Source organism: Eretmochelys imbricata, chromosome 4 (genome assembly GCF_965152235.1).
Source record: "Eretmochelys imbricata isolate rEreImb1 chromosome 4, rEreImb1.hap1, whole genome shotgun sequence".
NCBI classification, from domain to species: domain Eukaryota; kingdom Metazoa; phylum Chordata; order Testudines; family Cheloniidae; genus Eretmochelys; species Eretmochelys imbricata.
In genome coordinates this window covers 111,334,873-111,351,326 of record NC_135575.1, presented here as the reverse complement: position 1 = coordinate 111,351,326, position 16,454 = coordinate 111,334,873, and the positions used below count along the sequence as shown (strand labels likewise).

Sequence of the window (16,454 nt, the reverse complement as noted above, 5' to 3'; positions counted from 1 at the left end):
GAATACGTTCGTTTAAAAAACATGCAAATAATTGAGGTTATTGGGCTCAATAATGAATGATCCACTAAAACAACTCAAGCCAGGAAGGTATACTCTGGGGGCTAGGAAGTCTGCTACCAGCAAAAAAAAAAATCAGAGTAAAATCACTATTTGATCTGTACAACCAAGAAAAATGTTTTCTGCTGAAAACAGTAAACATACAAAAAGACAAATACTCTTTCTAAAGCTTATTTTGGAAAAGTTGTGATTTACACAAGGATATAAACCCAATATTTTCAGACTCCTAGCATTTTGTCTTGCAATGAATTACTGTCAAAGGCAAAAAAGAGTAAATTAGTTACTGTGCAGAACATGTATAGTACTTGGTTAACCGTGGACCTTTTTTCATATGAAAGAAAACCACCACAAGAGCTGTTATTACTGAATCTTTGCAACAACTCTCCAAAGGTAGGCGGTATTTTTTTCCTATCTTTTTTACAAATGGGGAAAATGAGAAGTGGCCTTTTCTATACTGGAAGTTTGCAGCAGATAAACTGAATTGATTTTGAAATCCATCTAGTCAAAAAAAGTCCAAACTCTTCATGTACACAAATTTAAGCAGCCCAAAACCTTGCTGATACTGATTTAGCTTGAATTAAACAAAATCAATAATACATACAAAAAAACGACCTTAAAAGAACGTCATTCATGTTGCAAAGTAAAGTATTCAGAAGTTAAGAAACACCAGAATCAAGGTTTTCTGTGCAACTTTAAATTAGATCCCCTTGTGTACATGCATTATGATAATCTTTAATTACATGATCACATATCTTTTTCCACAGGCCGCCTGATTTAGTCAGTGCACAGGATTGACACTTAATGAGCAACTATTCAATATTTTGTTTTCTCCTCCCTGTTCAGTATGTGTCCCCATGCCTTATTTACTACACACTATTCAAACCACTCTCTGAAGAATGAATTAATTTACTATATGATCTCAAAAGCCCACAAGGAAAGTACAGACATACTACAAATGTGTGAAGTAAGAACAGTGGAGATACGCGAGCTAATTTATTTTTTTTGGTTTTGTTACCCCTTAAAACTAGAGCTTGGAGTTCAGGAGACTATTACATCAAACTATTTTAGTCAGACGACCAAAGTACAATATGAAAAAGCCTTTTCTGTGGTTAATATTATTAAATCACCTCATAACAAACTAAGGGTCTGATCCTGTAAATCCTCACTCATCCAGGTAGAACCTTTGACTTCAGTGGAACTAAATTAGATCCTGATTAAGGAATATTAAAGTGTGTAAAGGTTTGCAGGATCTTAATGTTTGCACACCTTAATCAGTAAAACATAGTGTTATGCTCATTTTAAGTTTAAAGTTATATATTTATTTCTTCAGTTGTTTATGAAACAAAATTCCTGTGCCAAAAACAGACCACTGGTCTACCTAGTTCAGTATCTTGTTTTCGGCAATGACCCTATCCCCATTTTTTCAGAAAAATGCAAAAAAGCACCCTGTTTGCTGTTAAATACCATTTTATGGGTAGGGTAGAAAATGCTCCTCTCTGATCCCAGTTGCCTAAAATCCTACTTATGCCTTGAAGTAGTAGTACTGATATGCACTGTAACTTTTTAATCCACACCTAGTTTTGCTGCTTCCTTCATGTAAGTACCTAATACATTAAAAAAACAACAACAGTAAAGTTCTTTTTCATTGTTTGCAATACTCTTTAAATGTTAAACTACTGGAAAAAGATTAACTCAGGTCATGTCTTCACTTGGGAAACAAGAAAAAAAAAGTGTTTTTTTTTTTAGCACCGGATAACTAACGTGCATTAGCTATCCCACTATAAAGTCCTATCAGAGACAAGCACTGTAGTTTTTATGGAAATTAGCTAGGTGAAGTCAACCACAGGTGGGGATATAGCATTAACCTTGCCTAACTAGCTCACAGTAAAATCTACAGGTGGTCTGATACCATTAGGATTTTACAATGGGATAGCTAATATACTTTAGTCATCCTGCGGTAAAAATAGCACACACACAGCCCCTACCCCTACCTTTTTTGGCGCAGTGAAAACAAAACAGCAGATTTGATCTAGCCCATTTGATGCATTTGAGTGGCCCATCTGACAAATTTAGATCTTACAGAATCTAAGCTTTCATTATATTAAAAAAGTCTAGCCCCTGTGACTGCAAAGATAACCTTTCAAATGTGAACAAAGGGCAGACAGCCTGAAAAGAGAGGTATGAACTTCTCTGTCCTTTATTAATGGGGCATGAAATCTAGTTACACTTTTAAAATGTTGGTTTTAACTATTTAATTGTTTATTTTAGTGTATGGAATGGCGGCGTAGTACAAATTGGGAATTACTATAGGGAAGCAATTACACAGGGAGAACAGACAGTACAATGAAAGAGAAGCAAAGCTTTGTTATTTAACAAAGCACAGAAATTCAAGTAGTAACAAGTACAAGTATTTGAAACAATTACATACAAAATAAAATCATAACACGCATTCTAGATCTTATACTTAATTAACAAAATACTCTCATGTCTTCTAGAGTATCGCTCACCCAAAATCCTTGCAGCACTTTACAGCCAGGTTGCCTGTGATCTTCATTTCATGAGACAAACATACTGTCCGTTTGCCTCCTTGGTGAAGGATCCCATGTGTTTCTTTGCACCCCAGCATATACCATAACAATCCTTTGTCTCTATTCATAGAGGAGGACATCTCCCTTCCCCCGTCTGTTTCCTCTCGTGCAGATTTCATTCCGCTCCTACCTCCCTATACAAATATGGAGACATTGTGGGGCATATGATACACAGTACACAAATTACCAGACAGGGAGATAAGCATCTGTTACATCCTGAGTGAAAGAAATATTTCCAAGGTATGTCATCTCCCGGTGACCTGTATTAACTCCAAGACCTCAAGAACCTAATTTTCAGTATAGGGATATAGTGCTCAAAACAGTCCACTACGGAGTTCCATTGCACTCATGTGGGAGAGTTAGCTTGGTTCCTCACACTTTTTTCAGAGCAGCTGCTGCAAAGTGACTGCTAGGGAAGTCAACTGTGTGTGTTTAGTGGCTGTGTAGACATATCCATAGACACTAAAGCTCAGGGTTCCCTGACACAGGTCAGTTGATGCAAGTCCCACTAACCCTAGGCTTACATTGCTCTGTAATCACAGCAATAGAGAACAAACCAGCCTACTACTGCTACAAGTTATTAGCTCAAGCAGTCAAGCACCATATGTGGATTTAAAGGTTCCAACTGTGCTAATGATGAGATGGAATTTATTTTTTCTATCTTAATAAAAGTTTAGGAAGTTGCATAAAAAAATCCTTCACTGAAAGAATGTTAAGGGTGCAAAGTCAAGCATGGGAAACCTTAATTCTGGTATTTCTTAACTTTTGAGTACTAGTGGACTTTACAAGTGTAATGTTCTTGTTCTTTTAATGTAGCCCTCTGTTTATATTTACATGCAAACAATATAAATAAATTTAATTTCAATTTTCACTAAAAACAGATTGAAATGGCTACATTTTACAGACATACAAAGACTTCAGTTCTAATTTACGTGCAAGTCAACAACATTACCTATAGTGCAACAAGTCTTCATAATACAGAAAACTGAAAAAAAAATCAAAGACATTTAACTGCCCTTTGGAAATTGACGAGGTACCATGTATAAATTCATACACAATTTTGCCAACCCGCATCAAATACATCAAGTTTATAAATAAAGGATTGGAGGCAGGTGGGAGAGGGTTGACAAATGTGAACTACATTCATTCAAGCCCCTGGGCATCTCAAAGGAGTTTACCTATTTCAGAAGAGATCTTAATATTCTCCTGAACAATTCATCTGTTCCAAGGAGTAAGTTCAGTCAGGTAATTCAAGTTCCAGTGCTGACATCAGGTAAAAGAACCCCACAGCTCACAGTCTAACAGCTATGAATTTACTTCAGTGCTGATGAAGAGAAATTCTGTCAGCAGATACGTATTTTTACAATATGCATGGGACTTAAAACTGCAAATTTTATTTAAAGCCTGTTTTCAATATGACCCTAACATTACTGATTATCATCTTTTGTACCAAAACTAAGGCCCAACCATGAAATCAGCACAGTGAACGATCAGTGCCTCAATTTGTATCATACCTTGACTGTGTAAACAATTCCATTTCAAGTCTATACAATTTGTCTTTTTGTTTTTTAATAGAAGCGGTCTCTCTGGTATATCTAGATCAGTGTTTTTCAAACCGTGGGTCGCGGCATGTAACGCACTGGGTTGCCTTCCTCCGGTCAGCACCGCCAACCGGGACATTAAAAGTCCCGTCGGCGGTGCTGCCCAGCTAAGGCAGGCTAGTGCCTACTTTTTCTGACACCGTGCTGCGCCCTGGAAGCGGCCAGCAGCGGGTCCAGCTTCTAGGCAGGGGGCCAAGTGGCTCCGCGCACTGCCCCCGCCCTGAGCACCGGCTCCACACCCCCATTGGCCAGAAACTATTGAATTGGAGCTGGGGGGGGAGGCGCCTGTGGGCAAGAGTCACGCAAAGCCGCTTGCGCACCTCCGCCTAGGAGCCGGACCTGTTGCTGGCCGCTTCCAGGGCGCAGCATGATCTGCAGTACCAGGACAGGCGGGAAGCCTGCCTCTGCACCCTGGCTGCACCACTGACCGGAAGCCGCCGGAGGTAAGTCCGTGCCCCAACCCGCATGCCCCAATCCCGTGCGCCAGCCCAGAGCCTCCCCAAACCTGGAACCCCTTCCTGTACCCCAAACCCCTTATCCCTGGCCCCACCCCAGAGCCTGCACCCCCAGCCCAGAGCCCTGACCACCTCCTGCACTCCACCCCTTGCCCCAGCCCTGAGCCCCCTCCCACAACCTGAACCCCTCATTTCCAGCCCCACCCTGCAGCCCTCACCCCTGCACCCCAACCCTCTGCCCCAGCCCTGAGCCCGCCCGCCCTCCAAACCCCTCAACCTCAGCTCCGTTGGGTCGCAGGAATCAACAGTTTTCTTCAACTGGGTCCCCAGAAAAAGAAGTTTGAAAACCACTGATCTAGATTACAATTTGTGTAATTTGAGTTAACCGGTAACCAACTGAAGTTAACCAGCACCTTTGTAAATGCTAATCCAGACACTCAACTCAAGTTACAATAAGGCCATAAACTAGTCTAGACATACCCTTTCTTCTCTCCTGGACTTTTTCTGTTTCAGATTATCTTTTTAAGGGGGAAGTGCAAAATTGAAAAAAAGAGAAAACGGGTTTGTTTTACAGGACATCAGTTTAAAACATCTAGCCAGGCAGTTAGAAGGAACAGGAGTACTCGTGGCACCTTAGAGGCTAACAAATTTATTAGAGCATAAGCCTTCATGGGCTACAGCCCACTTCATCGGATGCACAGAATGGAACATATAGTAAGAAGTTACATATATACATACAGAGAAGTTGGAAGTTGCCATACAAACTGTGAGAGGCTAATTAGTTAAAATGAGCTATTATCAGCAGGGGAAAAAAAACTTAGTTGTCTTTCTAGACTCCAACTAAAAAATTAAACTCAAATTAATATTCCTGAAACATTATGAAGAACAACTGTACAATTGTTTATTATCCTTTGGAATTGTCACAGGAGAAAGAATGGATGTCAGCGCACCTGATTAGTTGAATGAATTTGCCAACCCTGCCAACATCTGCAACAGCTACTACCAAACTAAGGAGAAGGAAGAAATATGAAAGAGCCTGATCAATAGCCACAAATGGACTTCATCTAAAGGTTCTTGGATTTTTCCTTCCTTCATTCTCCCCTCCATTTTTTGCCTGCCTTGTACCCAAGTCAACTATAGTAAATGGTTTCAAGAGAAATGTTTATTAATTGAATTGTGACAAGTTACACACTATGGGCTGCACTGAAGTCAATGGAAGTTTTGCCATTAACTTCAATGAGGTCAGGGTTTCATTCAGTGCTTTTGATCTCCCTTAGTGAGTCCTTCCCCATCCCTGAGAAAAACAAAAAACAAAATAGCAACTTAGCATTACCGTAAAAAGAGTTTAGAGTAAAATAAAAGCTACTATGCAGCTTTTTTCATCTAGTTAAAATGAAGCCCATCTACATCAGAGTGACCAATTTTCAATCATTTATCTCTCTGGCAATCCCCTAATCCAGGGGTTTTCAACCTTTTTCTTTTTGAGCCCCCCCACAACATGTTATAAAAATTCCCCGGCCCACCTGTGCCACAACAACTGTTTTTCTCCATATTCAGTAGATTAAAAGCCAGGGTTGGCATTCGGGGATAGCAAGCAGGGCAAGGGCTTGGGGCCTGACACCACAGGTGGCTCTGCTAAGTTAAATTGCTCAGGCTTTGATTTCAATCCTGAGTGGCTGGGCTCGGGCTTCAGCTTTCTTCCCGGGGCCCCAGTGAGTCTAACAGCCGCCCCTGCTCTCTGGTTTGTTTTGGCAGACCCCCTGAAACCTGCTTGCGGGTCCCCAGGGGGCTCTACACCTGCCCTTAAGCCCCCAGGCCAGTTTTTGTGGTTTTAAAACCCTTTAATTTTTTTTTAAAAAATCCTTCGTCCTCTCTTGTCATGTGAAAGACCAACACAAACAGCAAGGAAAAGCAATTGACTATACAGAGAAAACGGTGAAACTACTAAAAAAACACAGAGTTCTCAAATGCACAAAGCACAGAAACTGAAAAGAAAGAACGAAATAAAACTTCTCTAATCTGTTAGTGATCTTACTTCTCTTCAAAACAAGTATAAAATTTCAAAGGTAACTATTACTTTTAAATGTACTGTTTCCCCCTTTAAGTTAATCTTGAAAACAGCAAGGAAGAGGTTATTTACTCTAATTTACCATTGCTTTTTATGACAAAGTTAAATTATATAACACCTGCAAACACACTTTCACAGGTTTTGCTGAGTTGACATGCTTCTTATTCTAAGCCCATTTGGACGTGATGCCTTAGTCCTGTTGCATGAAAACTGAAGATAAGAATTATAAACCCAGTAAATTCTGAACATATGTAAGAGAGCGGGAAACAAATAAAACAAAAACAGCTGATCTTATGGTTCTTACCCAACCCATAACAAAGAAAAATATATGGGGTGCACTCCACCTTTTCTCTTATTTTTGGCCTTTATGTTTCTACAAAGAAAGCTTTTTTTTTTCTGCTGTATTTTATTTTGAAGATATCAGGAATGTCAAGTTATATTTTCTGGTTTTGCTGTAGAACTTGAAGATTTTTAAGGATGTGGTATATAATGAATCGTATAGAGAAGGTAGAATTACTATAAATATTTGATCTTTCTCATAATAGGAGTAAATGAAACTGAAAAGCAGCAAGTTTAACACACGGTTAGCCTGTGGAATGCCATACATCATGGAGGCAAAGAGCTTACCATGATTCAAAGAAGGATTGGCTATACAGATAGCAAAGATAGCAAAGATTTAAAAAAAACAAGCAAATTTAATAAATCAAGGGTCTGGAAGAGATAAATCCACATGCTTCAAGACATAAACCAGCTCCTAACTAGTGGGGTTGGGAAGAAACTTTCTTTGTGGGTAGGTCACTCCATAACTCTCTACTTGAGTACTTTCCTCTGATAGTGGCTAAAACAGAATACTGAACTAGATGGACCACTGATCGAGACAATTCTGGCAAAATCTATGTTCTTAAAACATTGCTTCCTCTCTCACTGGCTTGGTGCATCTGATGTCATAATCCTACTAGGTTCCCCGTCATAATCCTGCTTTTCCTGGAAGACTTGACAGACTAGACTTGAATTTCTAATAAAAAAATGTAAAGGCCTTTTCGGGTCTTATATTAAACATGCTTAGGCTTGGAAGTGTTAGATTTTATCAGTAAATGTTGGTGAACACCAGTTTCATCATATGCACCCAATCTGATGAAAAATATGTCCATCAATAATAAAAATTTACAGATAGGCAAAGTAAAAAAAGGTTCCTTGAAAACTTATTTGATGTGGTCATTAACACTCCCATAATTTCCTGCTACTGTGAAAATTTAAATTGATACAAATAAAAGTATATTTTAAACATTTATATTATCCGTCAAAATAATAAAAAAAAAAAACTGATTTCTGACAAGCCTATACGTAATAAAGAAGTGAAAAAGGGCACAAACCTTCCTCCTCCCTTTTGTAAGTCTCTCATAAGTAGAATTAAAGTTTACAGAATAATACAACAAAGTTTCTCTTTCATCTAGATTTCTGTTGGATTTTTTCAGTACAAAGAATCAATGAGCAGTTTTGTCCCAAATCACAAGGAGGAACCTTCCATTAAGTTTTCTCCTATCAACCCAGACGATGAACTATTAAGTGATATGTTAGCTTTAAAATATGCTACTTGCCAGCAAAATATGTTCAAATCCTAAGCAATTACTAATCCAAACTGATAACGTTGCAGGTGAGAGTTCTATGGCACAATTTCCAGCATCCATGGTGCTTAACAATGTACTTCAGAAGCCTTCAGTACCTTTATTATCTATAACATTCTTCATGTACACCATTGGTAAACTCAATAAAGGAACAGACCTCTCAAAAAATATGGGGGGTCATAAATGACAACACAAGGTTCTAAATCTTTCAAAAAGTATATTCCATAACAGAATATGGTGGCAACTGTCTTATAGAAAATGTGTTGAATTCAAAAACAAGTCAAAGATTTTTAAATATTTATCTTTTCCAGCTTCAGAGCACTGTTATACATTAGTCCTCACAACATATTTGTGTAGTAGATATTATCTTAATTTTAGAAATAGACAAGCTATGGAAAGCCAAGTTTTTTCCTTACACTGTATCTATTCAAAGATATGTGATAAAAATGCAATCTACAAAGACTAGCGTATACATGAAATAGAGGGAAAATATGATCAGAGAGAAAAAGCAACTTTCAACAGGAATTATAAACCTCAATCCAACTAAAAACAAAAGTAATTTACAAAGTTTTCTATTTACATACATTGACTAATGAAGAAATTCTGCACGACAAAATAAATCAAGTAATTCTTCTCAACTGTGTGTGTGTGTATGTAGTGTCTGTCAGTTCCACGATGACATTATCATGCTCTCTTCTTTTTCTGTCTTCTGAACTACTTAAGGCCCTAAAACTGTGATAGTAGTAAACTGTACTTGAAAACGTACCTGACATCTACTTGCCAGAGGTAGATATGAAAGAAAGAAATATGTCCACCCTCAAGACCTGGAGTAGCACCTTGGCGAGAAGCCTAACCCCTTCTCAATGCAAGCAGATGGATCTGAGGATCTCTGCCATGGTGCTGTATCTGGATCCTGCTTCGGAACTATTTTTCACATCTGTCTCTGGTTAGTAGGTGCTAGATGAATGTGTAGCTCCAGTAGCCTCTAGCTGCTGAAAAGGAGAAGGACTGTTTTGTTTCTTCTCTCCCTCCCACCCCAGAGCTTCTTCGTGGTTTCCAATACTTTACACCTCCCCATCCGCCTATTTTGTTTGTTTGTTTCCTTCCTTCCCCCTTTTCCCATAGTTGTAGTCCATGCCTCTGCTGCTGATAGCTTTCCAGAAGCAGTAACACTGTGACATTGACAGCATACTTAAAAATATCACTGCTGTCCATGTCCTTCTGAATAACAGAGGTGAAACTGACCAGATTCCTGTTAGTTTCATGCTGCTACTACTGGGCAAAGCTATGAGTGTTGGTACTGAAGTGGTCTATCTGCACTCAGAGGAAAATATATCATTACATTCGTTTTTTTAAATTAAAAGTTAAATTCTGCAGAAACTGATGGCTTAGGACTCCATGTTTGCTAGGAAAGATTTCCACTTGCTATCGGAGAGTGGATTTTTCAAAGTTCTAGCAGAAGATATAACTATATCAATTTCCAACTATATTTTCATGGACTTCTTGATATCACATCCATTTTGAGCTCACTCACATAATGCAACATGATGCTTGCATCCCTTTTGCTTCAGTAAATCTGACTTGCCTTGGAATAAGAACATTTCCCTATTCTCCAAGGGCTATACTTCAAACCCAAGAACCATCTACGCCCTAATGCTACAGACACTTATAAATGTGAGTTGTCCACCTGACTTCAGTGGGACTAGTTCACATGCATAGAGCATATGTAAGTATATGCTGGGCCTTACATTCTAATAATTCCAAAACCATGTTATTCTATCCAAGCTACAACAGCTGCGGATTCATTGCTTCCAGACAACAGTATCTGGTGTAGATGGATTTTATACAATATCAAACTAAGACTTCAAGAAATCAGAATGATAAAAATGGTTCTCTCTCTTTTTTTTTTAAACTGGCTTAATATTAGGCCATTCATTTTCATTTAATTTCTACTATTAAAAAATGTAAGCATGTAGTGCCATCTACTTGTTAAACTTCTAGCAGACTTGTTTATATTTAAGATAAATCTGAAGTTGTGGGCCTTCAAGTTTTGATTTTGTTTTTTGTTCAAAGTTGAATAAAATACTTAGCACTCAGTGCTTTTTCCTCCAACAATCTCAAATATAATAACTGACATTTTTAGACTATGCTTTTTCTTTGGCTGTAAGTCTCGGTTAAATTAAAAAATCAAGCCAAGTATGAAAAGAAAACACACTAATAGTATTAAACATGTTTTCTTTAGCATGCACACTACAACTTAAAAAAAAATGTTCAATGACTCGATACTAGCAGTAATCTTTAAACTAACACCTAAATCAAATATCATATTCTTGTTCTAGAAAAAAAGACAAAACAAAGGATTTTTTTTCCGGACATTAAACTCTAGCACCGAAAACATTAGGAAGTCTTTTCCACACATCTTCCACCACAGAAACAAGTTCTCAACTAGAACTACCGGAATGGGGATTAATAAGTACCCAAGTGTGGGTTCACCCTTTTTCCAGGAATATCCCAGCATATCTGTCTAGTTAGTAGCTGGCCCTTTAAATTTGTGAGGGCGGGACACCCAACTGCAGCCCAGCCCCCTAAGTGCTAGTTCACATCCAGTTGCTCTAGTCTAGACTGTCTCCACACTCCCTCCTAGCTGGTGAGTAACCTTAGCCTCTGTTTTCCTTTTGATTTATTCCTGAGATGATGATACATCCCGAGATGCTCTACTCTTGTAAACTGCACAACCTACATTAGCTCTAGGTTTCTCTTTTCCTTAAGAGCCACCACCAGCGCCAGGAAACTAAACATAGAGCATAAATATTAGAAATAAAACTAGATAATAAACAGCCTGGAGGGATCCCAAAACAAAAGGTGCTCCTCTGCACCACCTCCCAAGTGGGCGTGTTTTCCTGGCCGCAGTCACCATCAGCTACATGCTCGGTGGGGCTGGGGGCAATGGCTGGGCAGGAGTAGACTCGCCTTTGGTCGCTTCTCCCCGCACACGTTGCGCTAAGGCCGATGGCAGGCGCTTAACGCGGTACTTGGCAGGGCAGCCGCCTGTCCCAGCGCAGCCCTGCAGACGGGGGCGGGCCCGCGTCCCGCAGGCAGAAACTGCCTGGAGCGGGGTGCGCCTACCCGGAGGGACCCGTCCCGTCCCCCCCGGTACTTACAGGGTGACCGTCCTGTTGGGCAGGGCGTCGGGCGGCAGGACTCGGGCGAGCTCCAGGCTGCTGCAGACCACCTTCCCCTCGGCCGGGGACCTGCCGGGGCTCCTGGGGCGGCCGTCCTGTTTGCATCCCGGGGGCAGCGAGGCGCCGCCGCCGAGCAAGAGCAGGGCGGGCAGCAGCCAGGACGAGGGGCAGCGGCCCGGGCGCGGCATGGCGGGGAGCGCAGCGCCCGTTCGGGGGGACTCCGAAGGCGCCGCGGGAGGAGGAGGAGTCTCCGGGCCGGGAGTCGCTGTTCCCCGTGGCCTAGAGCAGCCGTGAGCGCCCCGGGGGCGGGGCCGGCGGCGGCGTTTGTGTTGCTAGCGCCGCCGCCATGTGGTGCTGGAAGGCGGCGGGCTGGAGCCGCGGCCGCCGCCGCCGCTTCTCCCCTCGCTTTACGGGGCGTCGAGTAGCTCCCACCGCGCCTGCTCCAGGGCCCGAGCCGGGAATGACAGCGCCGCCCTCAGCCGACGCCGCGGCAGCCCAACGGTCCAGCAAAGCTGTTCCTCGGGGGGTCTCGCGCTCGCGGCCAACGCGCAGGCGCCTGGTAGTTGCTGCGCAGGCGCGCTTGCTCGTCGGAAGCCCCGAGCGCTCCTTGCGTTGGGAACCGCGGCCGAGGGGCCGTGGCGCTGCAGCGCCGGCGGGGTGGCCAGGGTAGGGGCTGTGGGGTCGCTGGCAGCTGGGGGCGCCCGCGTTGCCCCGGCGGATCTGTAGTTCGGAGCGGCACCCAGGGCATCGTCCCTACGCCTTCCTGGTATATGCTGCCTCCCTGTCCTTGCTGACCAGCGCAGCTCCTCAGGGCCCTCTGCGGGGGGAGCGCTATTGCCCCAGAGCAGAGGGAGCGGGACCTGCCGGAGCTCAACTGCGCGCAGTGTGGGGCAGAGTTAAGGGGGGGAAATCGCAACGTTGTGACTCCCAATCCTGTGTTCCAACTCAAAAACTTTCTTTCCTCCCCAGGCCTGGCATCACCCCCTGCACTTGTCAATTCCTTATTGCTTTAGATTAAGATGAACTGTCTCTGGGGTCCTAAAGTAACCTTGAACAATTAAACCCTTCCACGTGCTCAGGGCAATGAGAGAGAATCAGCTCACTTCTCTTTTCAGGGGGATTGCAGAGTTTGGTTTTCATTCTCAGCCCTATCTGTGCTTCCAGCAGTGCAGCTGCACCATTGTTTGTACAAGCGCTATCCCTGTCGGCCTAGGTACTCCACCTCCCTGAGAGGTGGTAAGTATGTCAATGGGAGAAACCTTCCTGTCAACATAGCACAGTGTACATCCGCAGTGTACACCTGCATTACTCTGGGCAGGTCTACACTTAAAATGCTACAACAGTGAAGCTCCACCGATTGGAGGCTTCAGTGAAGACACTACTACACCGACAGGGAGAGCAGTTAAACCACCTCTGTGAGAAGCCATAGCTTTGTTAGCTGGAGAAGCCCTCTCATCAACATAGCACTGTCTACACCCGGGTTAAGATTAGTATAACTATGTCTCTCAGGTGTGTGGATTTTTCACATCTCTGAACAACGTGGTTATACCCATGTAAGTTTATGGTGTAGACCTGGCTTCAGAGGTCCATACCCCAGATCAATGAAGTTATACCAACATATTATTTGTAGTGTAGACCAGTGTGGTGTATGTCATTCTGTTGGTTTCTCTTTGCTCCAGACCTTCCATCTGCTCAGCTTGATTTGTGTCACTGGGCCATTGTCAGGGTTCCCTCCCCACTCTGAACACTGGGGCACAGATGTGGGGACCCACGTGAAAGACCCCCTAAGCTTATTTCTACCAGTTTAGGTTAAAACTTCCCCAAGGCACAAATCCTTTTCTTGTCCTTGGACGGTATTGCTGCCTCCACCAAGTGATTTAGACCAGAATTCAGGAAAAGGGCCACTTGGAGTCCCTATTTCCCCAAAATATTCCCCCAAGCTCCTTCACCCCCTTTCCTGGGGAGGCTTGAGAATAATATCCTAACCAATTGGTACAACGTGAGCACAGACCAAACCCCTGGGTTTTTAGGACACTGAAAATCAATTAGGTTCTTAAAAGAAGAACTTTATTTTTTAAAAAAAGTAAAAGAATCACACCTGCAATATCAGGATGGAAGGTAACTTTACAGGGTAAATAAAAAGATTTAAAACACAGGATTCCCCTCTAGGCTCAGCTTCAAAGTGAAAAAAACAGAAATAAAACTCCCTCTTAGCATAGAGAAAATTCACAAGCTAAACCAAAAGATCATTGAACACATTTCCTTGCCTTTACTTACAATTTCTGTAATTTTAGATGTATCTTTTCAGGAGATCGTTTGCCTGCTTGGTCTCTCTGTCCAGAGAGAGAACAACCAAAGAGAGCACCAACAAAACCTCTCCCCCACAGATTTGAAAGTATCTTCTTTCCTTATTGGTCCTTTTGGTCAGGTGCCAACCAAGTTATCTGAGTTTCTTCACCCCTTGCAGGTAAAGTGATTCTGTACCTCTGGCGAGGAAGGATTTTATGTTACTGCATACATAAAGGTGGTTACCCTTCCCTTTATATTTATGACAGCCATATCGTGCAATCAAATTTTAAGCAGGTCCCCTCACTGAAATCACTAATGAGTCCTACTGATGGTGTGATCAGGACCTGTTCTTCCTCTTACCTACTCTTTCAGCTGCTTCCTTTTTTTACCACACTGCCTTTCCACACTTCCATCACTTCCTCTCGTGCTGGTACTGATCTTCCATCCTCTCTTGTTGAAGGGGCATCATCCACAACACTGTGCTTGTTGTTTGAATGGCAGGAGAGACAAAGTGTATTATCTATGTTAGGTACTTATGTAGTCTCTATCACCATAGTAACTGGTTACCTCAGAAGCCTCAATGTATTTATGCTCACAACATCCTTGTGAAGCACTATTGTCCCTAATCTACAGATAGGGGAATTGAGGCACAGAGAGTCAATATTGCTAACCCCAGGCATTAAAAAAAACTTGATCCAAAAAAATCAGCGGGCTTTCAAAAAATGCATTTTTGTTTCTTGTTATGTCTTCTGGCTTCTGGGCCTTTTGGGTGTACTCAGGTTATGTTTTAAAATTTTTCTATGCAACCAGGAGAACTAGAAATGTACTTTCATTCTAAATGAAAATTGAGATTTTCACCTAATCACTTTCCTTCAGCAGCTGGTACTTTAAGAAAAACATCAACTACCAGGGCATTTTTAAAAAATGATGAGAGTTGGCAACACTTATTTGTGCACACACCCCCCCCCCCAAGTGTGGCAGGTGTTTACATAACAAATGCAAAGATATCGTCCATAACCAAGAGGTCTTACGGAGCAGCTGCTATTCTTAAGAGTGCTGGATGCGGATGGAGAGTTCAAAATCTCCTGTTGCACACAGCAATGCAGAGCTGTGAATGCTGACAAGAACAAAAAGAGCTGCAGGCTCTGGTTTGTGTTCTATTGGGTGGATGTAAAGTTAAAGTAAAATAAAACAAAAGATTCTTTAATAAAAGCTTTCTTTGAATTAATAAAGAAACAGAGTTTGCAGACTAATTTTAGATATGACTCAGTGTATGAGAGTAACAAACAGTAGATGTGGATTCGGGCAAGGTAGGATAAATAAGATTATAATTATTCAGTTATGGTATGTACCCAGTGTACACATATATGTAAGCACACTATTACATTCCCCCTCAGTTAACAGTACTGTATCTTACTGTTAAAAGTGGAACCTATCAGATATTTTGTATTACTCTTAACTTCTCTTTCTACTCTTCTTATTTGTTCTATACTCTTTCTTTGAATGTTCTTATTCATGCAAATGGGTTCAACTACTGTCCCTTGCAAATTTACCTTTTCATTCCCCTCTGGGATACTAGTTTAGGAAAGCACTTAAGCACATGTTTAAGTCCCATGGAAGTTAATGTTACTTAAGTACTTACTTAAAATTAAGAATATGCTTAAGTGCTTTCCTGAACCATAGTGTGTATAGGTATGTCTGAGAGTAAACTTAATATGGCCCAAACTGAACTCCTTATTTTTCCTTCCACATAATCCCCACTTCCCTCATTCTTTGTCACTGTTAGCAAATCACCATTATCCTTGTCACTCAGGCCTCTATCCTAATGAGTCATCTATGACTCCTAGTCTCTCTAGGTTGCAGACCGTTGTATCTAGTTTGTCCTTTTTTCACTCTTATTTTAAATGGCTATTGGCAATTTTTCTTAATTATTTTTGCACCATTCTTTCAACTCTTCTAAATATTAAATTCTTGTCTCCAAGATATCAAGAAGGCAGCAGACCCTATTTGAAATAAATAGTTTCAGTGTTTAAACAAAAGAGAGGTCTGGCAACGCTTCACATCCTTCATATGTCCTCACCATAGAGAGAGATAAACAAATGCTCACTTATCATCACTGGTGATTTCTGTCTGTTTTGCATTCTCACTGATTCTTTACTTTGCTGACTCCTCTCCTTTTCTTTCATCAGCTCAGGGTCTCACATCCCTGCACATTTTTCCTGAGCTTCTATCCCCTTCTCCTTAATGATTGTTCTCTGCTTCTCTCCTCAAGGGAGTCCCTGTGCTGTCACTACCCTCAATTTTTCTCCTTTTTACTCTTGACTGCCATAGAATCTTCCATCTACAGCATTCCACCCCCTCTGTTAATGGAACATCACCCACTATGTTTCTGCTTACTACAGCAGTTGCTGTTAAAAAGTAAGCATATAGCAATAGCTAAAACTCAGCAATACTATAGCTATTTGTTATTAGTTCAGGGAAATAACTGTCAACTGGTGGCACATCCTAACCTTTTAATGGCAATCACTATGTCTGAATAGGAGTGGAGAGGAAAAAGTCACTTAGATATAGCAACCAAAGCCCTGAAGC

General features: G+C 41.6%; 2 protein-coding genes across 4 annotated transcripts in view; one reads left to right on the top strand and one right to left on the bottom strand.

Moving 5' to 3' along the window:
• The window catches only part of ADGRA3 (adhesion G protein-coupled receptor A3), a 134,207-nt gene extending 122,135 nt beyond the window's left edge, over positions 1-12,072 (bottom strand). Inside the window, exon 1 of the mRNA XM_077815799.1 lies at positions 11,556-12,072. Within this exon, the coding sequence (XP_077671925.1) occupies positions 11,556-11,764 (209 nt within the window). The 5' untranslated portion in view covers positions 11,765-12,072. The remainder of the gene's footprint in view (positions 1-11,555) is intronic.
• The window catches only part of LOC144264241 (cytosolic beta-glucosidase-like), a 91,797-nt gene continuing 86,338 nt past the window's right edge, over positions 10,996-16,454 (top strand). For 2 of the 3 annotated variants that reach the window (XM_077815800.1, XM_077815802.1), the window contains exon 1: positions 10,996-11,041. The gene's annotated coding sequence lies outside the window, so the exon portion shown is untranslated. The remainder of the gene's footprint in view (positions 11,042-16,454) is intronic. The other variant, XM_077815801.1, reaches the window with a different exon arrangement.